This window comes from Chaetura pelagica, unplaced genomic scaffold (assembly GCF_000747805.2).
Source record: "Chaetura pelagica isolate M959 unplaced genomic scaffold, ChaPel_1.0 scaffold341, whole genome shotgun sequence".
Classification (NCBI taxonomy): domain Eukaryota; kingdom Metazoa; phylum Chordata; class Aves; order Apodiformes; family Apodidae; genus Chaetura; species Chaetura pelagica.
This window is the reverse complement of record NW_009952151.1, coordinates 515,139-542,199: the sequence shown is the minus strand read 5'-3', so window position 1 is coordinate 542,199 and position 27,061 is coordinate 515,139. Positions and strand designations below refer to the sequence as shown.

At 49.6% G+C, this 27,061-nt stretch overlaps 2 protein-coding genes across 2 annotated transcripts in view; both read right to left on the bottom strand.

The window, feature by feature from the left end:
- Nucleotides 1-7,494: 7,494 nt before the first annotated feature.
- SLC2A2 (solute carrier family 2 (facilitated glucose transporter), member 2) lies at nucleotides 7,495-16,536 on the bottom strand. The gene is made up of 11 exons (XM_010006840.1): nucleotides 16,504-16,536; nucleotides 15,824-15,919; nucleotides 15,007-15,281; nucleotides 14,373-14,497; nucleotides 13,472-13,587; nucleotides 12,188-12,350; nucleotides 11,529-11,716; nucleotides 10,550-10,654; nucleotides 8,944-9,045; nucleotides 7,868-8,071; nucleotides 7,495-7,683 (listed from the first exon to the last, which is right to left on the bottom strand). Exons 1-11 carry the CDS (start codon nucleotides 16,534-16,536, stop codon nucleotides 7,495-7,497), a joined length of 1,596 nt encoding a protein of 531 aa, XP_010005142.1.
- Nucleotides 16,537-23,202: 6,666 nt separating this feature from the next.
- The window catches only part of TNIK (TRAF2 and NCK interacting kinase), a 131,116-nt gene continuing 127,257 nt past the window's right edge, over nucleotides 23,203-27,061 (bottom strand). The window contains exons 31-33 of the mRNA XM_010006829.1: nucleotides 26,109-26,268; nucleotides 25,291-25,430; nucleotides 23,203-23,513 (exon numbers count right to left, since the gene is read on the bottom strand). Of these exons, the coding sequence (XP_010005131.1) occupies nucleotides 23,430-23,513; nucleotides 25,291-25,430; nucleotides 26,109-26,268 (384 nt within the window). The 3' untranslated portion in view covers nucleotides 23,203-23,429. The remainder of the gene's footprint in view (nucleotides 23,514-25,290; nucleotides 25,431-26,108; nucleotides 26,269-27,061) is intronic.

Below are 27,061 nucleotides of genomic sequence, written 5' to 3'. Positions count from 1 at the left end.
CCGGGCTCTCCCGCAGCCCCGTGTCCTGCCGGGGCCCAGCCCTGCAGGCCCCCCCCGAGCAGAGGGACGGAAACACCTCCCCGACCCGCTGCTGTTGGTACAAGGGCTGGTTTTCAGGCGCACACGGATCAGTCAGCAGGGCCCGGAGCCGCCGAGGAGCCGCGGTGAAGGCTGGTTCCCAGTCACGGGTGTGGCTCTGCCTCCATCAGCCCCCCCTGCCACCCGAGGGGAGGCAAAGCAAAGCCAAACGGTCCCGTTGGCAAAACTGTCCAAGTCAGGTGCCATCACCCCTTGAGCTGCTGGACCAAACCCGGCTGAATTTCTGTGGAGCTGTTGGTGAGTGTGGCCGAGCCCTGCCTGGTGACACTTGGCCTTAAACACCAGACAGAAATTCAGCTGTGTGTGGCAGCCTGGTCCCCTGGCCTCTGCCGTGTGCTGCAATGTGCTGTCCTGCATTTCCTGCCCTTAGGTTCTGAGTTTGCCATCTCCCTTCTGATGGGGTGGCTACAGGAGCCAGTTTTAAAGCCACATCTTTTCTTTAGCTCATGTTAATCTGTGTGATCTGGTTGCCTGTGGTCCCATCCTTGGTTACATAAGAACTGCACAGTGTGTGCCCAAGGAAGTAAGTTTGGCTTTCATTTACAGGGAGGCCCTTTGTAGTGCTCCAGCAGGTCAGGACAGGGGCTCTCCTCTGTTCCTGGGGTTTTGGTGGATGCCTCACCCTGCCCCCTCTAGATAACCCCACATAACCCTGGGGAACTGCCCATTTTTCTGCTGGGTCAGTTGATAAGCAGAGTTTGGGGCATTCTGTTAAGTGTTTTCACATCTGCTGTGTGTGGCTGCTTATCTCCAAGTGTTTGACTAGTTGCTCATGCTCTAGGGCCTTTTTTTCCTTTAAAAAAAAAACTTTGTGAGAGAACTACCAACTGTTTAATCCCAAATCAGGGCAGCCTGGGGCTAAGCACTAATGAGGATTTTTCTCAAGTATCAGATTAATACTTGGGTTGATTTTCTACAAATAACAGATTCATTGTGGATTACCTGAGAGATCTTCTGTACTAAACTAAGTCTTTTTGCTGAAGTGCAGCTGATAAATATTTGTGAGACACAAACCAAACATTCTAAGGCAGCCTTTATTTGAGATTCAATTAAAAACTTGGAAATCAGCTCCATCAGTCATTGCTTGCAGGCATTGTGCCTTTGTCTGGATCAATGTTTGTTTTCTAAAATGTGTTTCTTGATAGTAGTAACGTGATTGTGCCGCTTTCTTAGACAGACTTTTCAATTCCATTTCAAAGCATATTTGTAAATACCGTGGCCTTTCACATTTAAATATATTTCCTTTTGTGCATGTGTGTGCAGACGGTTGCACACTGCATCCCACCTCTTTTCTTTCAAGTGGATTCAGTGTGTTATCAAGTTTTGGTTCTGCTATCCAAGCCTTTATATTAATTGCATGGCAGAAGTGATGAGGGATTAGAAAACCTTTGGAAGGTTTGAAGTGCAAGTTTTATCTGTTCTGGAGAACTGCCTGGTGCCCTAAAGCTGCTCACTAAAGCCTTGCCTCCAGTGCATGTGTTCCAGCCAGCCCTGGGATAAACATCCCCCCTTGTTTCCAGCAAACCCACCAGGATGCAGGAGATGGTGGTGGCACCAACATCATCCCCGGCTGCAGCCCAGCTTATGCTGCCCCCTTGCTCCTGCTGCTTCTGGGAGCAATCTCTCTGGGGAACATGTCAGTGTTGTGGCATGTGCCGGGCTGGTGGCCTGGGTGTCCGGAGGACAGCAGAGGGTGCCAGAGGAAAGCCCTGCAGAGGGCCAGCTGCAGAGCAGTGGTCAGAGGTGTTCCCAGCCCTGCTCCCCTCAGTGCGGGGTGAGCACCGCGGGAAAGCAGAGGGAGGCTCATACAGCAAGAATTGGTTCAGGTCACAGGATTAGAAGTAACAGGTCGTGAGTGAAGCAGTGTAAACAACCCTGCTCCCACTTGAGCAAGTGTCTCCATGTCAGCTGCTGAGCTGTCTTACCTGGGATCCCACCAGAGTGTCCTGATATTGGGCTGAGGGTTCACGCTGGTTCCAGGCACAGCCTTGAGCAGGAGGACACGAGAGAGAGGCTGGGGACTGATGAACCCGTTTCCACAGGACAGTGCCATTCTCAGCCAGCAGATCCTCTGAGCCCCTACGTACAAGCCCCTCCATGTAGCATGAACCCAATGAAAGAGCCTCTGCAGTGACCTTGCCATAGGGCACCCCTCTCTGCTCCAGGCACTGCTTTAATCTGCTGCTCCACTTTGGCTGCCTCTGAAGAATGAATTCAGTGCCAGTGACTCACTTGACATTTGCATCAACCTTGAGAAAGAGATTCTGGGATGCTGGATGGTTCCTACAGTTATTAGGGGCTGCATGGCCTGGGATGCTTGAGAACCATCTCAGTGCTGCCTCATCCTGCTCCTCCCTTAGCTTTTTGATGACCCACACAACAGCCCAGCAGATAAATGTGGTCAAATGTGGATGGCTGCCCTGTCTAAATTACCCAGGGAGTTACCCTAGACACATCCTGGAGATCAGAGGCAAGTGGTGACAATGAAAGGAATGTTGAGCTGGCAGAAACCACATGCAGCTCCTGCTAGGAAGAGGGAAGACACATGGCAACTCCAGTATTCCCTCCTCCTGGGGCTGCAGTGGTGCTAGAACAGCAATATTCCTCCCATGACCCTGGGGCCCTGATGCTTTGCATAGTCATGAGAGCTGCTCTCTCCTAGGCAGAATACAGGAAGGCAAACCCACAAGACACTGCCCAAACCACGGGGCTGCAGCTACACCTACAGCCTGGAGCTGCTGATCTACAGCCAGGATTCATTGCCACCCTGCTGCACAGGAGATTCCTACAGCACAGCTATTCCAGCTGTAAAACGTCCCAGCCTTGCTTCAGGATTTAGAGAAGCACTTGAGCATTGGCTCAGTTACCTTAAATCAAACCTCCTGTGTTGCTGGATCTGGACTTGATGTCCTGCCTTGTAATTCCTCAGCCTCCATAGATTTCAGGAAAAGGTAAGGAGGACACTGAGCACCTTGGAAAATACATTGTGCCTCAAAGGCTTGGGCTGTGCCTACATAGGACTTGGTTTAGCTTCATCCTCATCAGCTGTTGGACACATGAGGTGGAGGGTGGTGCTTCTCAGTGATGAAAAACAAGCTGAAGTGAGGCAGAAAAATCTGTGATGAATTAGTGTGGAAAGTGTTAATGGGGCCAAATGTCCTGAGTTTATTGGATTAGGGAAGTCAAACTAATTTTAAAATTATGCCTAGAGAGTGGGAAACAAGATATCATTAGCCATTTATCTGACACAACAGGAAAGTCTTAATGGCTGTCATCTCAGCACATTAGGAAAAACACTGTCAAGGCTCTTGCTGACAAGATGCTTTCTCAGGGATTATTAATTATACTGTATTATTAGCCAACAACACTATGGGAACATATTTCTCATGCTAACTAAAGTGCAATGACCATTTAGCTAATAAGTATGACTTGGTCTTTTAAATTTTCTTAATGATTAGCAACTTAGTAAAACTGTAACGCTGAGAGATAAAAATAACGAGTCAAAGGGCTGTGTCTCAAGAACAGGTTTGAACTGGAACTTTGCATGTAGCAGGGACAGATAAAATGTACAGTCCTAATTACCAGCCTGATGTGACAAGACAAAAGTAAACATATTTGCAGATTTAACCAACTCGGGTGACCCCCTTCCTGCATTGCCACACATGGTAAAAGTGCACCTGAGATAGCCCAGCCTGTCAGCTTAATCTTTCCACCACGGCCCTGGTGAGGACAAGGGTTGAGCTCTGCACACCCTGTCCCAGGCTGCAGTCTGCCCTGCTGCAGCCCTGCAGAATTGATTTGAAACATCACAGGATGAGCAAAACATCGTCTCCAGGGCAAGGTACAAACAAATGAAATTACAATGGTAGAATGCATGGAGGCGTGTTGTCCACTTGTGGCCCAAAAGGGTCCCTCTCGGGAGGTCCCAGCCTGGAAGGAGAAGATTGACTTCCCTTAAATTCAGCAGCTACTGTGAGGAAGCACAGTCTGAACCTTGGGGTGCAACTCGATAGCCCAGTGAATTGGAAACATGCTGGCAGCACACTGGGAAAAAATAGTTTTGGCATATGAAGTCTGCTAGTGCTGAGACTCCTGCTTCAAGCTCCATGGTCTTTGCTAGACCTTAGCCAAAATGTTTGTGGAGGGGTAGGATGAAGGAGGAGTGAAAGCTGGATTACCTGGACACACAGCTTTCAGCTGACAACTGTTTTGACAGAGTCATTTTACTTAAGTTCCTCTGAACCCCCAGGCAGATCTTTGGGGGGTTCAGGAGTGTGGCTGTGGGTGATGTTAGTGCTGTGGGCTTTGGTCAGCTCACGTGTGTGCTGCACGACCCTCCTTGGATCAGGGTTTCACCAGTCACTCGGTTACACACGGGAAAGCAAAGGCTAGCTGCTCAGTGTTGCTAAATGTCCCCTCTCTGCCGAGAAACTGACAGTGTCACTACCTGGTGACCTTCAGGCATTCAGACAAAGCTCAGCAGAGGTGTAGCAAAGCCATTTGGGATGATCTTACGTTCAATCACCATGGCGTCGCTGTAGCTCGAGCTGTTCTGTTGGCACAGACTGTTTGGCAGACAAGGACCAAGCAGGGACATCCAGGACCCCAGTGCCAGCATCCTCCCTGCCACCCTACCTCTGCTGTCCCATCCTCTCATTCCTGGAAGGAACCCAGCCTGGCTCTGCCCCTGGAGCAGTGGCAAATCTGCTTTGAGCCCCATCTCTCCCCAAATGCTCCTCTTGCCCATCTTGCTTAGAGAGGCCCCAGCACCACGTTTTAAGCTGCAGCAGCACCCATGCAAGCAGAGGTGTGCTGCACAGTGGGGTTTTACAGGTGGGTGGTGGGGGATGGCTGGGGTTAGATGTCAGCACACCTCCAGTGAGGGTTCATCCTGATGCAGAGCCAGTTCCCAAGGGTTCCAGGGCTGTCCCTCCCTGGGACTTCTGCCTCCCAGCCCCTCAGTCTCTCTTCCGGACCATGCATTTCAAAGGGGTCTAGCTGAGGGCTTGCACAGCAATTACCACCTATGGAGAAAACATATCCTACCAGGAAAACACCTTCTATCTGGAGCTGGACCTAAATCTGAGATGTTCCAAGGGAGAAAAACAAACAACAGTGCAAGCCAACACATGCTGTAGACATTGTTCATTGTCACTTTTATGTAACAGACATGGATAACATTGCTGAAAGCAAGAACCTGTCTCTTTTTTTCCCCCTCCGATTTGACATTCAGGCAATCCATTATAATATTTAACTAACTGCAGGAGACACCACGGAGAGCTGAGCCTGCCATGCTAGTCTTGGCTGTGGAGACCTGTTCACAGCACACACACCAAGTGTTTGACCCGGAGCCTGTGCCTCAGCCCTGCTGTTGTCTTCTGTGTGTGGCAGCCTGGCCTCTGGTTCCATATGCCCTGGATGCCTGTGTCAGCCCCAGGCCCACCACTGCTGCAGCACATGGCAGCACTGACCCAGTTCTTCTCTACTTAAAACCCAGCAGACACTCCAGGAAAGCCTTTGGAGCAATCTCATGGCTTCATATCACAGACCGTGGCCAGAGGCCCAGTGGACCTTGTGGCTACACTTCAGTCACTTCCCAGAATTTGCTTTAGGGTCTTAACAAGAGAGTAAAGTCTACAAAGGATTTCAGGCACATGGAATGGAGCAGGAACCTTCCCTAAAATCAAACCCACAGCAGCAGCCTGCAGTCCTCCTTGGCCCACCTGTTCTCATGCTTTTCACCGAGTTCCATCCACTGTCACACTGTGGTCACAGCTTCACTGACAGTCACAATGAGCTCACAGTGACCAAGCACTGCTGGTGCTTCATCTCTACATAAATAATGGGTTTCTATCCTGAGAAAATTGCTAATAAATAGCCTGGTAGCACAACAAGGAACATGCAAATCTTAATTCTACAATGATTCCAACATCTCTCCCAAAAAGGAAGAAGAATCCGTGCAGTTTGATTTTGTCACATAGAAGGGTCTCATGAAGAAACAACATGAGCACAGACAAGGTTACAGGAACAACACAACCTCCTGCCCAAATGCTATCTTGGCTGGAGCACATCCAGCCAGCAAACCCATGAGTGGTGCAAAGGGAAGGTCAGACCAGCAGAGCACCTTCCAGTTAAGGCTGCAGTACCTGTTTCCCCTTTGGGTTTTCATTACTTGTCACAGCATGGGCAGCCCAAGGCCTGGGCTGGAGCTGGAGCCGTGGGTCTAAGCATCGTGCAGAAGGAAGGGAAGGCAGACACAAAGGGTGGGAAGGAGGAGCAGCGAGAGGTGACCTGGTGGTGGTGACAGCCTGGGAGGGATGGCAGCAAGACTCAAGTCTCCTGACCTGACTGAGTGCCTGAGCCCCTTGTGTGGTCAATGATTTGCTGTGTCTTGTGCTGCAGCAGGGATAAAAAGGAGGGAGGAAAGGCTTCTCAGGAGGACAGAGGAGGTAAATAGTCTGGCTGAAACAAAAGAAAAAAATTGCACACCAGCCCAGCCTGAGTTTCTCAGCTTCTCCTAAAAAATGCCATGACTTGAGAAATCCTTATGAGATTGAGCAGCATTTCACAGAATCACAGAATATCAGGGATTGGAAGGGACCTCCGAACATCATAGAGTCCAACCCCCTGCTGGAGCAGGGCCAAAAAACCACACACATCTAGGACAGATCACTCAGAAAGGCATCCAGACAGGTCTTGGAAGTCTCCAGAGAAGGAGACTCCACAACCTCTCTGGGGAGCCTGTTCCAGTGCTCTGTAACCCTCAATCTCCACAAGGCATGGGCAGCAAAGCAAACAAGGTGCATCCCAACTAATTCAGGTGGGATCCATCTTCTTCCTCTGCACAGGCAAGAGTAAGGGGGCATTTTCTCAGTCTGTTTTCCTTAGCACCTCAGGTGATCGGTGCCATGTGCTGGCTGCACAACTGCACTAGCAGTTGGTTTCTCAAGGCAGCAGATCACTCAGCAGAAGGAAGCAGGAAGCGTGGGACAAAAAGGTGAAAACAGGAGGCTACAGCATCACCAGGCCCCTCTTTCCTCTGTTCCCGCCGAGGGAGGGCCCTGCTCAGTGTCATGCTTTGCCAACCAGGTAGATCATCAATGCGCTGGGCTCTTCCACTGGGACATGGAGACACACATGTAACATATTCCTCCCCTCCTCTCCCCAGCTCTTCCTGCAGCCCAGCCCTACTGACTTATTTCAGAGTAAAATGCCAGGGCAGCGCCTGTGTCTGGGCAGTGTGAGCTGCAGCAGCCAGAAGGCACCTGACGGGTGGCTCCCCCTGCTCTGCCCGCTGCACGGTCATTGTGAAAGGAGACTTTGGCCCAAGGTTCTTCCCACAGCACCTGCAGGAGCTCCGTGCTCCGTCCCTCCGTGCTGGGTGCGCGGCCACGTCTACGCCCGGCTGCCTCGCAGGTCCTCCAGCTCCGTCACGGACTTGGCCGGGAGCTTCCTGCGGCGGAACACGGCTGCGATCTCCTCAAAGGACTTCCCTTTCGTCTCCGGGACTTTGAAGTGGGCAAACAGGAGGAAGACCAGAAGCAGAGCCGCGAAGATCACGAACACGTACGGCCCGCACAGATCCTGCGGGGAGGAGGGGGAGGACAGGGGACGTCACCGTCAGCACCGCTGAGGTGGCTTCCCCTTCTAACCCCTGCGGGGCTCGGAGACCTGGGAGGCACCTCCACGTCCCGCTGGGCTGCTGGGGGAGCCCCGCAGCGGGGTGGTGCCAGTCCTTTATAGGTAGGGCTGTGGAGGGGTTTCTCACCGCTATGTACTGGAAACACATTCCCACAATGAAGTTGCAGGCCCAGTTGCAGAAGCCGGCGACGGCGATGGCGGCGGGACGGGGCCCTTGGCTGAACAGCTCGGCCACGATGAACCAGGGGATGGGCCCGGGCCCAACCTCGAAGAAGATGACGAAGAGGAAGATGGCGACCATGCTGACATAGCTCATCCAGGCAAACCGGCTCTGCAAGAGGGTGCACGTGGTGTTACGGTCTCAACGTGGCTCTTAGTAATTATCGCTAATTATTTTAATTAGGCTTTTTCTTTCAGAATTTTGCTTTCTATTCAGACAAGCCGTGGCTGAACGTGCACAACTGAAGCTCTAAACTCTTGTGCCAGGTGCTGGCACCAGCACTGCCACTTGCAGAGAGGTGTTGGAGCTCACAGCTATCAGCTCATCTGTACCTTCAAGCCCTCTCCTTCTCTTGGTCAGGAAGAGATAAAATGATGTTGTCTTCAGTAACCAGGATGTTCAGTACAGGAGGCCACCCCTCAATTGGTTTTACAGGAGTTTGCATCAATGGTTTGGCTTGGCTTTGATGATGGGGGCTGGCTCCTTCCTCTGCCTACTCTGCCCTGTGTCTCACAGCTTGACCCTTCTCCTGGTGTTGGGAGGAATAATGTGTCCCTTTTTCTGTGACAAGATGCTATTGCAGCATCACTGCACCAAGCCAGGGAGGTGCAGGTTGAGGGTTTAGTCCATACAGGGCTTGCACATGGTGATATGCTCTAAGTTTTCTTAGCAGGCAAGGCATTATGCCGTGGGAATAGTGCAGTTGCTGTGTAAGGAGCTGAGGTGGTTAGTAGGCTCAGGGAGGGGCCAGGGGACACATGTTCTTTGTAGCAGCATTGGGGTATCTCAGGGGACAAAGAGCACAACATCCTCAGGCACCGCTGCAACCAGAGATGGCTCCAGCTATGGCCACTTTGAACTCTCCCTTCTAAGGACAGGTGTTTTCTGAACTTTGAGATGAAAATGCAAAACATTCACTTCAAAGGGTGTTTTGTATTCTCTAGTTTGCCAACCATGGAGAAAAAACAGAGAGAAATCCTTACCAGGAGCACAAGTCCAACTGTCATGGCCACAGCACTTATTAACATGCCCATCAAACCAGCCAGGAACAGGGACCTCCTGCCCGCCTTCTCCACCAGAAAGACCTGTGGGAACACGTGCAGCAGCTCAGTCTCCAGCACTGCTGCTCTCAGGAGATTCCATCAGGCCCCTTAGCAAGGAGCAGCCCATTACCACTGCCACACCACACTCCTGCCCTTCTGGCTCTTCAATGGCTCCTAGATTCCTTTTGTTTCCCTGGTAGCCCCAAGGCTTAGCTTGTTCCTTCTCAACTCCTCTTGGTGGGCTCCAGTCATCTCACCCAACTGGGAACATCTGAGCCTCTACCAATCACTTTACCCAATGAGGAGATGTGGGTAACTCCAGAGGACATTGTATCTGACCTGCCCAAAGATACCACCAACTAGCCTTTGAGGCTGCATGCTCCTTCCCCTCTGCTTGAGAGAACAACTTCAGACACCAGCTCAACTTTTCTTGCCATTCCAGCAAATTATTTATGCTTCCAGGAGAGCATCTCATTTTCTGGAGGCAGTTTGTCCTGCTAACTCATGAAGCTGCAGAGGGCAGGCCTCTGCTCTCCCAGCTCCCTTTGCCAAGGTCCACCTGACCATGCTTCTGCCTTCTGCTCAGGGTCTGTCATTTATTGACAGATGCAGGACATTTTTAAGTGCTCATGGCCAAAAGAAGCAAGGAAACAAAGAGCAAATGCCCCAGGCTGCAAATACCACAGCCCTGGGGCAGCGATTGAACAGCAAGAGACTGTCCAAGCTGGAAGAAGACCTTTCAGCCACACAGCTCCCTGCCTTTTTTCACAATAAACATCACAGTTTCTCCTCTGTATAGGATCTGTGATGGACTTCCTCTAAAGCAGGTTCACCCCAAGACCGCCTGTCTCATGCACACGGGACTAAGACCTCTCAGAGCTGCGTGTTTCCACCTTGCTAGTCCTGCTTTGTGGTGGGTAAAGATTCTTTGCTCCCAAAGTCTCACTAGAGATGTGAGGGAAACAGGTTTGGCCTTTCCTGATCTGCTTCTATTAATTACCACAGTAAAAGAATAACTGCCTGCTGATTGGAACTGTGTCAATACTCTCAGGAGAGGGACAAATGGAGGGAAAGGCTGTGAAAACAGAACCATCTTCTTAGTTTAGATATGATGGGAATAGGCACTGACTTACTTTGGTTACTCTGGATTAGCCTTGGGATATCACTCGGGCAGGTGCTATGTACATACAGAAAACAATTGGAAAGATAACAGGGAAGAGGGAGATCCTGAGCTCCTGGCTTCCCTGTCACAACCCCATCTCTGCCTCCTCCCCCAGGGCAACAGGACCAACAGAATGTCAGTCTCAAAGACAGCTTTTATTCTGTGGAAATGCTGAGCTACCAGAGCTTCCCTGAGCACAACGCTGCAGTTTACACTCGTGAAGCATTTAGCAGTGCTGTTTGATAGCAAGGGACTGCATTTCAAGGCTTGGTTTTTCAAATAAGACCAGCCCAGGGAATAATTTTTCCTGTGAATAAGGTGTGCAGGGTCAGCCCCAGCTCCAGGGTGGAATCATGTTTCCAAACCATGTTGTAGCTTACTTACCGAGATGACTGTGAAGACTGTGTTCACCACTCCAACGCCAATGGTTGCATAAACTGGCTGGTCAACTCCAGCCCTCTCAAAAATGTTCGTAGAGTAGTAAAAGATCTATCAAAATACATTAGGATGAAGGATTAGGCAACAGGGCTGGTGGAACTTTTTGTTCTCTTGAAAGAAGGGTTGCACTTGCTTGGCTAAGATGTGAAGTAATTTAATTATTATTAGTTTTTCAACTTTTAAAATGGCTTGTTATAATAATTAAAGCTGAAACTTTCAAAGGAGCCCGAGGGAGTTAAAAATCTCATTGAAATTCCCTTCCTTAGCTACTGCATTTGCACATTTAAAACAGTTTTCTTTCCTGTAGTCCCATGATTAATCTTGAAAGCCAGATCACCAGCACTCAGTGCTGCAGACCTTAATATGACTGGTTTTTAAATGCATTTTAAAATACTCTCACTGCTTTGGAATGACCTGGGTTTCTCCCTTCTCTGAAAGAATAAGGGGATTCCCATCTCCTGGACATTTAAGGGCAGGAGGTAGACTTGAAAAAAAGTGGAGTCTTAAGCCCATTTTGAAAAGAAAGCTCCATACTTCAAGATATAAACCAGTAATTTCTGATATTCCAGGAAGTGCTGCTAGAAATATCTAATAGGTGGTGATCATGTAGTTCCTGGGATAGTCATTAAAAGAGAACAAACTGCTGCTGAACTCAGGTGTGAGGAAGATCATGGGACAGCTCAGTGTGGACTGCTGTGCCAGCTGGTTTCATGCTGAACTCCCTCACATGCTTCTCCCCTCCTGCCTCCCTGCAGCCCAGCTCAGCACTGGGGTCCACTTTCAACACCAAGGGTGGTGGCTGAGGGGCCTCCTGCAGTTACAGGAAAGCCTCCTCTTCCCCCTTGCAAGGCTTGGATGGAGCCAGCATTGCCTTTTCATGCCCCATGTGGATTTCTTTACAGGGAAATGTGTTTTGGGGACTCACTGCGTTGATCCCTGAGAACTGCTGAGATATCTGCACCATCAGAGCCACAATGACAGCCTGCTTGTACTTTGAAGAGGTGAAAAGTTGCCTTATGGAGACTTTCTTTTCACTAGCAGCTTCTTGCTTTTCCTTTTCCATCTCAGCAATCTCTTTCATGGGGTCACAGTTTCCTCTGAGCCTTTTCAAACCTTAAGGAAAAAAAACACAACAAAGACCAACATTTTATTCTCAATGGTTGACACGGAATAGAGTAAGGACAAGAACCTCCCTAGCCAAACCCAGGGTAAGCCAACCACACAGTATTGTCCTCTTGCTCTGAGGACTCCTGTGGCACATCAAGCATGTTGGTTTTGCAAAAAATGCCATTTTTACACCTGGTTGAAGTCTCTTCCAAACGAATGGGGCTTTTGGGAGTGGCATCTGCTAGATGTGAACTCTCTGATGAAAAGCAGTGACACATGAAGGCTCACACCACCTGCAGAAACTTAGAAGCAAAAGTGACCATATGCAAGTGTCCAAAATCCCACAGATGTGCTGTGTGGGATGGAGCAACTATACCCAGTTAGATGCGTGAGCCCTCAGCTGGGCTTTTCCTCCTGTGTTTAATACTATGGGTAGTAAGAAAACAACTCCAGACAAGCCCAAAATGTGTGTCTTACTTTTTTTAGCTTCTTCCACCTTCCCCAGTTTGATGTAAAGGTATCGGGGGCTCTCTGGGCAGAGTAAGAGCAGGAAGAACTGCAGGAGGGCAGCCACACCAGACAGACCGAGGAGCAGGGGCCACATCTCGTCATTGCCCAGGAGAAAGTCTAGTCCAAGGACCTGGAATAATTGAGGCATGTGTGAATGGCTTATTTTGCACTCTAGAAAAAGCAAGTGATTGGCCACTGTGGCATTTCAAAGTGGCAACCTGGGAGAAGACTAGAAGCAAATACCAATTCTCAGTCCTAACATTTTTTTTTTTTTCTCTGTAGTTGTGGCTCCACATTTACAAGAAGGGAATGAACAGATGGCATAAAATGTCATGAGTGAGACTTTGGCTTATGGGTGCTGTGGGACAAACCTTTGCAAGCCTGTTTCCCACCCTGGGGTGACTCAATCCTCCTTGGAACCAGCAGTAGACTGGTGCCTGTCCAGAACACTGTGTTAACAGCTCAGCAAATGCAGGCATGCTGATGAAATGTTTTCTCCTCAGACTGTGCTACCCTGAGTTTTCAGAGGCATATGTGTCCTAAGCAGCTCCCTAAAGGCACAGAGCTTGGGCAGAGGTCCATGCAGCACAGGATGCCCCAGCTGCCTGGCCACCAGCTGAGCACCAGGGCCGTAGTGCAGCGTAAGGCTCAGCAAACAGGATAACTTGAGCTTTGCTTCTGTCTGTGGTTGGAAAAGGTTCTCCAGAAGGGTTGTGAGTACTCGCAACTTTTTTCCTTCCATAAGGCATTTTTTGTATTCCCACAGCCAGTGAAGCTGGCAGAACCTACCTTGTGAAGTTTTTTTTTTCCTCGTGGTCTGGGGGCTAAGTCAGGTTAGATGAACTTTGTGGTTACACTAAGTTTTTCTGGATGTGTTCGTTCTTGGGACATTTATGTGCCAGACTGTCATGTAACTGGGACTCCTGCCATAGTGGGAAATGCTGATGGAGATGTTGGACTCCCTGCTTCTTAATGGAACCATTTTGGAGTACCTGAACATCAGGGATCTCATGTTCAGGATCCAGCCTGACTGATGAGAGGCAATTAAAACCTTTCCAGTGGAGGAGAGAAATTGTTTGCCAAAGTCTGTTTTTCTTTCATTAGAAATCATCTTTGTTAAGGACAGCTCTGACTCAAGGTAGGAGTTTAACCCCACTAGAGCAGATTGCTTCCCACCTTCCATCAGTTTTGGGGTGGAATGATGATAACCTCTGAAATACCCTCTCTGAACTCATGCACTTTCCTTCTTACCTGACTGATGAGGATTCCTGTGACGATGGCAAGTTGGTGCAATGTCCCCAGCGCTCCTCGAAGGGCCGTGGGAGACACCTCGCTGACGTACATGGGCACGAGTCCAGAGGAGAGCCCTGCACCAAGCACATGTGGGCATCACCTCTTCAAGATCACAGCTCAGCAACCAGCAGAAACCACTTCCCAAATAGGAAAGGAGGATGTAACCTCCTTTGTGCTGCATCCCACACTCCACCAAGTGCCTGCTGCCTGCCTGGGAACCACCCACACCCTGCAGCGGTGCTCCATGTCCCTGGATTCAGAGTCCTGAGCTGGGAAGCCTTTACACTTGAACACCTACATATCAGCATGGAGCAGAGATCATCTGCTGGGAGAAATTATCACAGAGCAAAGAGCTTTCTTAAACTTGCCTTGAACCTTTGGAGCAAAGTGTTGTATTTGTGTACCAGTAGCAGTGATAATGAGCTGCTATTTCCAAGCTAATCCTTGTGTAATTCCATGTTAGTTGCCTACTATCTTATTCTCTCAATGTACAGTGCTCCTGTACTATCTGCTAGATAGTCCTGTTGTCTAGGGAACCTATTGAAAACAGCATGGCTAATATCACACTCTTACAACTGCCACCAGCATGAACTAGCCTGCAGATACAGAGGAGGGACTCTCTGCTTTCTAGGATACATAAAATAAACTGATTTCATGACAGAACCAATCCAGACACTTCTGGGAAAGACCGTGGATTGAGGAGGACAGACCGAAGGGGAAGAGGGGAACGCCCACCTGTGAAGCCCCTTCTGAACTAAACCAAAAAGATGCAAGAAGAGGAGAAACTGCTGCTGCAGCCCTGGAGCAGTGCCCAGGAGCTGAGCAGCCTGGCAAGGGGGGGTGACCCTGGGGGTCTTACCGCAGTACAGCCCCGTCACCGCTCGCCCGGCGATGATCAGCAGGTGGGACGGCCCGAACTTCGCCAGCCCCATCAGCAGGTTCCCGGCGATGGAGAGGACGTTCACCACCAGCATGGCTTTCACCCTGCAAGGCAGCAGCAGCACAGCTCCTTCTGGCACCTCTCCCAGCCAGAGCAGCCGTCGTCACACAGAGGCAGAGCCATCAAGGGGCTGAACCAGCACGACGGGGGGAAAATGATGATCGGGCTAAGGGTGCAACCAGAGTAGCTAAAAGTAACTGTCCATCCTGTGCAGAGGCTGCTCGGGTGCCCTCCTCTCCCTTTTTCCATAGGAAGAAAGGGGGAATCTGGAATCTAGTCAAGGCCGCTCACAGCTAAAAGTTGTAATAAAATATCTGAGGATTGATAATAATAATTATTACTATTATAATATAATAATTGAGGATTTTCATAAGCCATAATCTGTGAAGGTTGAGACATTATTTTGGAGGTTTGAGGGGTTTGCTTTTCATTAAACTGGGGAAAAGAACACAAACTGTTATTTCTACGGAGAGGAAACAGTCCTGGGGTTAAAAATCAAACGAAAAGGGCTAGGGCTGTGGCACACGAGTTGCAGCACACCAGGTCCTCTCACCTCCCCAGCCGGTCACCGATCCAGCCCACGGTGAAGGAGGAGACCATCCCCCCAACAGCAAACATGGAGACAGAGAGGGACCAGTACATGGTGAGGACGTGCTGGGAGGCCCCGAGGTCCTCGTCGGGGTGGGCTCTGGATGCCAGTGTGCCCTCAGTGCTGCCCCAGGGCTCCGTGCTGGGGACGGGGACAGTGCCATCCTCCCCGGAGGTGTTGGTGGCAACTCTGTCCGGGGGGGTGATGCCCAACACGCGCCCGTAGTGGGCTTCTATCACCTGTGGCAGGCAAAGAGGAAAATTACATTGGCTCAAACCTATAACCACCCCGATCCTGTTCTGGGTTTTTTTCCCACCCCAGGAGAAGTTTTTCATCACAGGCTCTGCAGGGGTGGAATCTTGGGGTCCCCACAGCCCCCAGGCACCTGGAGCCTGGCAAGAAGGAATGGCATGGGCAGGCATGGAGCATCCCTCCTGCACCCCCCCCCCCCCATCCAGTGCCACCTCTGGGGAGGAGTGAGTGCGGTGTCCAGATTCAGCTCCTGTGGGGAGGTGCTGTACGTCCCTGGGCTTGTGGGGACCACTCTGCAGTGGGGACAGCACAGTGACATGCAGAGGCTGTGTCTCCTTTCCCAGGAGGTTGGGCAGCAGGGGGTCCTCCCTGCTGCCTCACACATATGGTAGGGGCTTTGCACTGCGGGAGGTAGCGCCTGGGGGGGGGACAGAGCCCTCTGAGGGCTCTGCAGGGGACAAACCAGCCCTGGCTGCCCTGAAGCCCTTGGCTGCACATTGCCTGGGAGCAGGAGGGGAGTGCAGCTTACCTTCTGGGGGGCATTAATGACACCCAAGCTGTAGCCGTACTGGAAGAAGCCCAACACCGCAGTGAAGACGGAGAGGATCAGCGTTCCTGTGAGGTGCTGAGGGAGGAAGCAGAGACCAGCCTCACCTTGCTGGCCTGGCCCTGCCAAAACCCAGGGGCTGCACCCTGTCCCTGTCCCAAGGGACCCTGCTCCCCAGCTGGCTGCGACAGCAGGACCCCTGGATGCTGCTGCAGCAGCACGGGTGTTTTGTCAGGCTCCATAAGAGAAGGGAAAGACCCTGGGGTGGGCAGGATCAGGCTCCAGAGCAGAGTGGCATTGCCCTGCAAAGAGTGACCTGTGCTGGGACTCTGCTGCCTTGCACCATCCCCAGTGCATGGGCAGCACCACTGCTGGAGCAGGACTGCTGGGGAAAAACCTCTGGCTTTCAGCAGTGATGTTTCAAGCATTATTTCCTTCCATCATGGCTAAAATTACCTGATGATTAGCTGAATGGAGCTCTTAAAAAATAATCCCTTGACCCCTTTGCTCCTGCGCTTAGGATGCAGATATCAAAGAGCAATTAACTTGGGGAGAGGATTGGATTTTTGTTGGTTTTCATCTTGGTGAGCAGAAAATACTGTTGCTCAGTGCTGGGCTCCCACAGAAATTCTAGTGCAAAAATACCACCGAGCCATAGTTACCTTCTCTGCTTGTATTTTGCTTTTCTTGTCCATCCTGCAGGTCCTCTACTGTCCTCCCAGGAGCAGTCACTGTCCTGGGCTATGGAGCAAGGCAGGAGCTTTGGCAGTGAAGGAGGGACAGCAGGGCTGGGATGGAGACGAGAGGAGTCAGCAAAAGTGGCTGGTGCTCCAAGGGATGGGACTATATCACCTCTGGAGTTAATGAGAAACCCAAGGCTTCCATGTGGAATGTGGCTCAGAGCAGCCACTACCAATCCTGTATTTGGGGGGACAAACAGAACAGCAGGAGACTGGCAAAGACATGGAGTGGACCTGGGAAATGCAAATGATCCAGATGAAAGGCTGGACTGGGGCTGTCCCTCAGCTGAACAGTCCCACGACATGACACGCCAGGGACTTGGGGCCACGCTACAGCCTGAGACGTACAGCACCTTCCTCAGCCCCTGTGCTGGGTTTGTGTGCTACAGGACAAACCTCTTGCTGAATTAGCAAGAAGAATCCTTTCCAGCATGTGTAACGAAGCTAGAAAACGAGGAATAGAGTGTTTTATTTAGATTTCACTTGCTACCTGCTTTAAAATGTATTGGGGTGTGTGTGTAGCATACACAGCCAAACACAGGTGAGTGCAGCTGTACACAGGTGTCTCTATACGTGTCCATACATACCTGCACACAGCCCCTCACCACACAGCTGCAGTGCTAAGAAACCTGTAGCCGTAACACCAGGACACACCTGTGTGTGTGCATGCCCAGCATTCAGACTAGACAGCTCAGAGTGGAGCTGGGGATAGAACACAACAAAATTGCCCAGAAGATGACAACAGGCGTTCTCCTCCAGGAGCCCGTGGTGGCTGAGCTTGCAGCAGCGCCAGCTGATGGCAGCGCTGTCAGAGACTGCTGATGCCAGCAGATCGTGCTGGTGCTGGCAAATACTGCTGATGCTGCCAACATCACAGCCCTTTGGCTTGGCTCACTCATCGTGAACTTTGGTACGAGCTGGTCTCATTCAGGCTTTGCTGTCCTTGACATCGTCAGTGAGAGGAGCTGCAGGGGTGGATGGAGGCATCTACAGCAGACGTGCCAAAGTCTCAATCCACTGAGAACCTGGTTAATGCTGATTAATGCCATTACATTCCAGATAAGGGCCTGATGGGTCTGGCAGCCAAGTTACAGCCACTCATTGGATGATGCTCTCAGTCAGGCAGGCTTCACATGAGCGCAAAATGTCCTTTCTACAGAGGTAAAAAAAAAAAGATGAGCGTAAGACCACTAATCTTTGCACTGGTCTCCAGCAAAGTAAAACTTTAACTGGAGGAGAAAAGTCCATTGCACTAATGCATTGATTCCAGCCACAGCACCTGCATTCCCTCTAGGGTGGGCGTAGTTGCAAGGGGGAGGGCCCCAAGGCTGAGCTTTTTGAAGTTTTTCCCCAATGTTTGTCCTTCCAGCTGAGATCTTTGACTGCCGCGTTTGTTTGCTGGCTGTGCCTGGATACCCAGGCATTGAGCAGCACCCTCTCTTTGCACTGCAGTTAAATGCCTCCACGCAGGGGGTGGCAGGATTAGGTGATTAAAAGGCTGCTCAAGTTTGACTTGGAAAACAAATGAGAGTCCTGACCCAGCATCCCAAACTGAAACCCTTGGGTACTGTGAAACTCCTGGCCAGGACCAATATCCCCCTCCGGGATCCCCTCCCACTGTGGGTGCCTGGCCAAGGAAGGATGATGCTTTTCCCCCTCCTCTTTCCAGCCCACCAGAGGCAGTCTGAAGGGCCAAGGCCAGCTACATACTGAACAGAGACAGGAGGGTGGCCTTTCCATGGCTTGTAGCTTATCATGTCCTCCTCACTGCTGCTTCCAGAGCAGAACCTTTCCTCAATCTGGCTTCTTGGAGAGGGGATGTGGAGCAAGGGTGGGGGGTGGCTGGGGCAGCAGTGGGGAGGTGTGGGTGAGCATTGCCCTCTTCCCAAGGAATGGCCCTTCATCCTCCATGGAAACAGGATGCCAAGGCTAGAATCCTCATGGCCACCAGCTTCCCTTGGCCAGGTCTGCTGGGAAAAGGCATGAAGTTATCCCAGGCCTCTCCTATCCCCTCCTGTCCCCTTTTACTCTCCCTGCTGGGCTGGATGCTGGGAGCCAGTGCCCAGGGCTTTCTCACCTCTCATGTACAGCCCCCAGTTGATGACAGCTGGGCAATGCTACACCTCCAGAGCCCTGCCCTGGGTGGTCTGAGGAGGTATCTAGCTCTTGGTGACACTAACAGGTTCAAACTCCTTGTTTTTTCTGACCAGGGGTCTGGATGCTGAAGGCTGTTCCTGAGGCTCACAGAGGGAAAAGGTCAGAGTGTAAATCTGCCTCCTGCTGCAGTGACCTCCCAAAGGGGCTGTCAGAGCTTCACACCGTGCCTGTTTGCTTGGCAAACTGAAGCACAACACTCCTACGTGCTGGACTCCACCAGGATGAATGATGATCAGCCGGTCTAATCTCCAGCAAGTTTGACAGCTGGTGGTGGGACCTCAGGGTGCAGATACTAGCACAGCAGCTCAGGAGCAACACTGACCCATCCCACACTGGTGAGCCTCGCCAGGCAGTAATTAAGTGAGTTGACCAAGGGCACAGAGATCAAAAGGGCAAAGAGGAGCTGGCAGCTGGCACATGGGCATTTTCCCCACAGGGCCAGCCCTGCCATCTTCATCCTCACTGCTTGGACCCCAGCGTCACCAACCTGGAGCTTGTTTGTACTTTCTGTTGTCCGAGCTGAGATGATCTTTGGACATGTCCGAGGGTGACAACAGCATGTGGGCTTCATAAAGCTTGTATGCACAGGGCTTTTCTTGCCAGGGCAAACACAGCAGCTCAGCCAGGTGGATTCATCCAGTTATGCAGGAACCTGGTGTGATGCAGAGGTGACAGATGCAGATGACAGATGTGGGTCGAGCACTGCTGTGGGTCCAGGTGACCTGGACCTGAGGGCATCACTGCCCTTCCCAGGGAAAGCACTGCAGAAATGTCACTGTTTTCAGGACAGAACTGCAGGCTGCCATGGGGTGTTGTGGCTTTTCTCCAGGACTCCCAGTAAGAGGCTGCCCCAAACTGCTCCTGTAGCTGCTCATCACTGGAATGCACAGAACAAGTAAATGCCAGGAATCCTAAACAGCATCCGGCCCTTAACCCTGGGTGACTGCACCTTGTGGCACGAATCCTAACCTTTCCTGAGGGGCATAAGTTACATTATTTGCAAACAACACTGCTAGCATCATTGCTAAGTATGTTACTTATTAGTGAAGTCTAAGAATGCCATGTAGTGCTATCCCCGTGCAGAACTGCCCTGCTTATTGCCTCCTTTATATTGTGTCTGCTATAACTGGATCTGTTGCTAAATCTAATGTTACACGATACAAGCACTGGGTTAAAGTTTATGGTCAAGCTTTGATTTGAACAACTGAACATGCTGTCACATCAGTGAAAGTAATTTCAAGACGCCATCAGGACAGTGAGGCTCTCTCTGTGGCTGGGGCAACCTGCACACCTGTTTTACTGCCTTTGGGTCACCTGGAGGCAGCTTTGATGTTCAAAAAAACCAACCAAACAAGAAAACATAAACTGAAACAAAAACAAAAAGTGGAAAAAAAAAGTGTCCAGGTAAGAGCAGGCTGATGAGGCACATCAGAAGCTGGCACAACAAGAACAGAGGATATGTTAATTTTGTCTCTACCAGCATGGCAGCTGGGGTGGGCAGCAGTGCTGGGGCCACCCATGGGACAGGAGCTTCAGGCTGACAAAACACAATTGAGAGGCAAAACGGTGCATTTACAGCACAGTTGTAAAGATACTGGTATGTTGGCCTTGGACCCCTCCAGCAAAAACTGGTGGCATTAAACCTAACTGGGCCCCTTCCACCCCCCACAGCTCTATGTGGTGCAGCATCTCCCAGACAAGAAAAACTGGGAAGCAAACCTCTTCTGCACAAGCTGCAAGGGACCTGAGAGGGCTCAGTCAGGACCAGGGATTGCAGCCCAACTTCAACCATTTCCAGCTCTGAGACCAAGCTCAGGCATCCCCTTTCTGTCCCAAAACACGTAGTATTAACAACCCAAAACCTACCTCATAACAAGAAAAAAACCACCATTTGACATTATTTCTGAAACTGGTTTGAAAATACATTAAATGCCCGTGAGTTGCTGCTACAGCCTTACCTTGGAGCACCCTCCACCTCAGGAACCCCAGCATCTCCCCACGGCCTCATCCAGCTGTGGGGCTTTTATTGACCACTGAGGGTATCACACGTCCCTGAAGTTCACGGAATATTTCACAGCAACTCTGTAAATAATTGAATCTGCAACAGGCTCAAGTGACACCTGCATGCACAGAAATTATTTCTCTTTTTCTTCCTGCTCAGCTGAACAAACAAGTTTCCCTTCCTGGGTCAAAACTCCCAGAAACAGGGTTTTAAAAGGAGCCCAGGTTTTATTTCTTTAAACACTAAAACTAAGTAGTTTCTGATAGCATTGATCAACCACAGGGGCATTTTACTTACAACAAAAGGCAAGCAAACCAAGGCTAGGAATATTTGGAGGGGAAAGTACGTCTTTATAATAATAATGGGGTGATTTTGTAAAAGAGCAGAAGTTTTCAGGGGGTGATGGTCTGTTGAGACATCCCACAGCCACTGCTTGGGGCTGGGCAGGATCACAAGGGATGTGCCCTGTGCCCTCAACACCCACCCTGCCCAAACCCACCACCTTCCCACGACCCCCCAGGCCAAGGGCATCACGACTTGGAGCCCTGCAAAGCCACGTTACCTCCATGCCCTGCTAACAGTTACCACCCTAGATTTTGTTTAGAAAAATGTAAAAAGCATGGCCCAATGTTGAAGTTTTGTGGTTTGTTGTGGCTGGCAGCAGGAAGGTGTTTGCTCTACGCTACATCCACACTCTAGACAAGACTGTGTTAATATTGACTTCTAATGCTGTTTGTTTCAAAGGATACATTTATCTTATGTTTAAACACAATGATTCCCTTCACCTTTGTCACAAACCCACATTAAACCCCCTCCCCCCCCCAACATTCAAAGCTGTGTGTTCATCACTTCAAGGGGAAAGAAACAAAAAACTCCAAGAAGCCAGTTCTCAGTTTTGCAACATGGTAAAAACCTCTGGGTTTTATTTTATTTGTATTTTAACCACAGTGGAAATACAAAGAGCTGGTGGCAATCGGTGCCTGTGATGGGACTTGTGTGGGGTTTTAGTTCCAGCACGGTGGTGTTACGGCTGTCACTGTGCTCAGCCAGGTGCTGGGCAGGCTGCTGCTGCCTGGGGCTGTGCTGGGCTGGCAAGAAGGTGCCCAGTGCCCCGTGGTTGAAGAAGACACCTGCAAAACTCCTCCTTCCCACGCTCCTCTGCACGCCGAGCCCTGCCAGGGGTCCCACCACAGGCAATGCCCACTGGTACCACACCTACCCACGGGATGCTCTGGGCAAGGGTGGCCCATCCTGACCCAGCCCCACCGCCCCACATCGTCTCTCACCCTCGATAAAGATTCAAGTTTGACCAAGTCCTGTTGATTTAATGATTTTTTAATAAAGCCATCGTTACTGAGTACACCAAGATTGCCAGTTAAGCTCTCTATATGTCGCTGGAGGTAACAGCGCTGTGATCGACAGCGGAACGGAAAATAAAATCAAAGAAAAATAAACCAACCAACAAAAAAAACCCAAAAACCAAACCCAAACAAACCCCAACCGAAACGAGGTAGGTTAAAACCAGCAACACAGACCTTGTTATGCGACACCCCAACACCACAGGCGGCCATGCTTGCAGCTACTGAGAAAGAAAACCCCAGATACGTGCCGAGAAATGGAAATCAACTGAGCAGAGTTTATAAGGACACGATTCAACCTGAACTAAACACACACACACACGGTTCGGCACAGATGTTGTCTCTTCCACTGTATGTTGGGTAATTCCTAGGGAGCGGAGGGGGCGGAAAACGAGTAGAGAGATTCAGACCCTCGGCCGAAGAAACCACACACACATATATATATTTTTAAGCTCTTTACAAGCCCGGCCCAGCCCCGGGGAGGGGAGCTTGTTCCGCTGTCCCCACGCACCAGCTCCGGGCTCCCGCGGCTGCTCCGACCGCTCCGCCGCCCCCTCCTCCTCCTCTGGCCCCCCATCCTGGCCCCTTCTGGCCAAGCCCCGGGGGCACCTCCGGAGCAACAACAAACGGCACCTCTGTCCCTTATCAAGACACACCATTATGTGAAGATCCATATAGAAATATGGATTGACAGACTTGACAAAAATGGTAGCTGATTTTTATTAGTCTAAGGCTAGTAGTTTAGCCATTTAAAATCCATTTCCCAAAAGAGGGGAAAAAAAACCTATTATTTTTTTATCTTCTTTAAAAATCCGTTAAGCCGTTGCTGCCAAAAGCAACATGTAAATGTTGGTGAAGGCAAAAGATTTCTAAAATTACCCAGCTATACGGTTATGGCCTTCATCACAAAGATAAAAGGTACATTTATTGTGCTGTCTCTCACCAGATTTAATCGGTAACTTTACAACATACTATATATTTGATGCTAGCAGGCAGACAGAATTAAAAACAGACTTTTTTTTTTTCTTTTTTTTTCTTTTTTTTTGACACTGCTTCTTCCCCCGTTCTTACAAAGTAGGGGAGAAAGGAAAATTAAAAATAAAATAAAGGAGAACTCATAACCCACTATAACACAGCGTAATCAGGAGACCTCGGGGGGTCCAAGCGCGAAAGTCCGTCCCTGCCCGCGGCACCCGCCCCGGGGCTGGGGGCACCAGGGGGGCGTGGGGAGCCGTGTCCCTCCACATCTGCCTCTACAGTGTTAGTCCTCGTGTTTAACGTCCTTTACATTAGAAATAATGCCATGGGGGTGAGTGCCAAGTGCTCCTCTGTTACCAGTTCATCATGGAGTTTCTGTTGAGCGTCATGAAGAACACTTGGCTGCTGCCGCCGGATCTCACCGATGCAAAAAACACCTGCGTGGAAGCAGAAAACAACAACAACAACCCCTTAATAATAATTTTTACTATCATAAGGAAAAATGTGCTGATTGTCTCAGTGAGTGAGGAAAGCAGGAGCTGTCCCACACCCCATGGATTCCTCTGCCTAAACCCTCCCTCGTCCCTGCTTGTTTTCTCTGGCTGACAGAAGAATTGTTTTGCAGATCCACTGCCGGGTTCTGGTTTTCTGCAGAGCTCAGGGGCTGGAGCTAAGCCACACCAGACTTGGATCAAATGGAACCACCCACCAGTAAACACAGTAATAAAACCTCCCTTGCTATCACTACCAAGGAGAGCAAGGTTTGGAACACCTTAAAAATACTGAGTTCATCACATTTTACTGCCATGCCACTATTTATTATGCAATATGAATAAAAGGGCTGTCAGTGGTTTGGATCTTGCTAAACGTTAACCACTCGGGTCAATATCCTGCATGGGAGCTTGAAATGGTTTTCTTTGGAAAAGTTAGTCCTGGTATTTCAGCTGGTTCTGAAAATAAAGCTTGGGAAAACTAGTCTCTTTCAACATGCTCAAAGGACAGAAATTTATCAGGGCTCTGTGTGAAGAATATGAATTTTGGTGCTTCTGTTAGGATCCACCAGCATTTGACCCTGATGGAAGTCTTAAAAAATCAGTTAGTTATATTTTGCAAATATTGAAGGGGACAACGTGAAGCCTCTGTCCTTTTGAAAACAGAAAACTACTCAAAATCTTCACATGACTTTCACCATTAACCATTTCTCCAGAAACAACTGTCTGTAGTATTTCAAACCCACCAGTGATCAAATGGTTCCAGTATTTTAGAAAGACTGAGGTGGGGTTTTTTTCCAGTTTTCTTAGAAAAGGAAAGAAAATCAGTAGGAGCAAACCAGAAGAATCTTTAAAAAAAAAACCCCAGTATAAAACCTGCAGAGTCAAGTACTCAAAAGTAAGAAAAAGCAAACTAAGGGTATTTGGGCAACTTAAATTCAGCTTCTTGGGCAGCTTCCCATGGCATACTCAACTGCCAAGGGTAGGATACATTTTTTCTGCAGGCTCCAGCCACACAACAGCTTAGGGCAATGCTTGACTGACAAGCAGCTGTTCAATGAACTGATCGTGGCCTCAAACCTTATTTATTGCATGTTATTAAACCCTGCTCTGAGGACAGAGAATCACTTTCTTCACGTGGCTCGTGATTGTGCTCCCTGCTGTGTGGACCTGATGGTGGAACCTTGTGAGATGAGGAAATACCAACAGCAGAAACAGACTTGGCATTCAACCATCTCTTCCATGCAAGGACTCCAGAAATGTCTCCTTCCTTCATTCCTGCATGCCTTGCTCAACACCTACACAACAGTCACCTCAGAGCAGTCCTCAGTGCTGTCCACAAATAGGTGGGGCTCCCCAGAGAAAGTCGTTTTAAGATCACAAAACTAAAAACGCACCAGAGCTCAAACCAGGATCGCTTACACATCCTTAGAGCTACCATGTCTCAGTTTTTGCAAAATTTACTTGGTAGACTGAATTGTTCATGTTCAGATGCAAGACCTGGGAGAAGGTCAAGCCAAGCCAAAGCAGATTTTGCAGATCTACCCACCACAGGCTGAGGTCTGCATCCGCTGGCGAGAATTAATGAGGAGTGGGTTTATGGGCACTGCTTACTAAACAGGACCTTCAGATTAGGTACTAACCTCAAGACAAACCAGAATTGAAGTCTGAAAGTAGCTGGCTGTAGCTTAAAGCACGGATACAAGCTTTGAAGTGGCCTTACCTTATCATTTCTTTCACATAGAAACTTTAACCTTTGAGCTCGCTTGTGCATAAATACTCCATCCAAATGTCCCGTCTCCACTGACCGGATTTCAATAGCTTTCTCTCCCCAGCCCATTATTTGATTGGAATGAATGTAGGCTGTCAAAAAGGAAGCATTTGGTAGGTGTTACAACGTGTGTTGAGCTAAATATTGCACAACGAGCAGAAAAGCTCTCATCAGTTATTCAAAGGTTATCTAGATCAATGCAAATGCCCACCTGAGGCTCAGGCAGCCAGGCGTGTGCCCATGGGGATCACTGCCTCTACATAGCACTTTTCATCCAGAAATTGTGGGGTGATTTAAACAGAAGAAGTATCACCACTTCTGATTTCTGCAGGTGAGGAGCTGGGCAGTGGATTGCCTCCATGGGTCGTGGAGCTGAGCAACAGCAGAGCCAGAACAACAACCCAAGTGCTCCTGGCTCTGCACTCAGGCCCTCTTCCACTCAACACTGTACCCACAGCTTATATCACCTTATACTTCGTCAGGCCCTCTTCCACTCAACACTGTACCCACCAGTGCCACAGCTTATATCACCTTATACTTCAGATGAACCAGATATCACCTTATACTTTGGATGAACCAGAGCTCAGATCTTCAAGAAGTCACTTGCTCTTATTATTGCACAGGACTGAATGGTAGAAATTTGGCAACTGCATCTCTTATATGGCGACAGTTGGTCCTTGATTAACAAAAGCCCAAACGACTCGACCTCAGCATCCTCATCTTACTTGTCATTTGTATTTTAAGCAGGTGAAGAGGAAGGTTTGACCTACCCACAGAAGTAGGCATTTCTCCCCACTGGAGCACCACATCCTTAGTTATCCGTCCATAGGTGTTGACATAGACACCTTCATCCTCATAACACACCAGCATCTCCATCCCGTCTGTTTTAGGCAGGATGACAATGGCGTGAGGAGTAATATTGCCCTGAATCTGCAGTTAAAACAAACCCTAAAAGTCAGAATTACATTGAATGGGGGAAAGGGCAGAGCCTTAGAAACATAAAACCCCAAACCAGCCCCAGAATAAACCCTTCCCTCGATTCAACGAGCAGGCTTTGGCTTTTCAGAGGTGAGCTCGAAGGAGAATAAGCTGTCATGTTCACCCTCCCACCAAAGCTGTCATATACACCAAGGATAAACAGGTTCAGCAATTACAGAGAGACCCCAACATATAACCCCCCAAGACTGATGGCTGACACTTGGCTGTAACACAAACAAGTGACTGCTGAATCCATCTCCTATTCAAATGAGGGCAAATAAACCCAGAATTTTTCCTAGGGAGAAAATATTCCTAATTTTTTAGCAATCAGTCTCTAGCTCCAAGGGCAGCTACAGTGACTTTACACCCAGTCTGCCCTTCCCTAACTACGACAACAAAACCATCCCAAACTGCTCCAGTATTTCTCCTTATGCTTCTTGCCAGCTCTCACACAGGAGATTCTGCTGCTCAGATCAATTCAGCAGTTCCTGGAACTGATTAGTGATCCAGATCCTCCTAGACCAGTTTCTCCTGCTGCTTGTGCCAGTAGCATGGATGGAGCTTAAATGAACAAACAAGAACATCCTCAGCTATGGGATACTTTGTAGCACTGGTTGTCTCTTGAAACAGCGGAAGGAGCTGAGAGGTGAGTCCCTGCTGCCAGGGGATTTGGGAGTTTTGAGCATCAGGCTTACTGAGGTTTGAGCTACCCTGCAACCCTTGCCTGGTCACACTGCACTGCCTC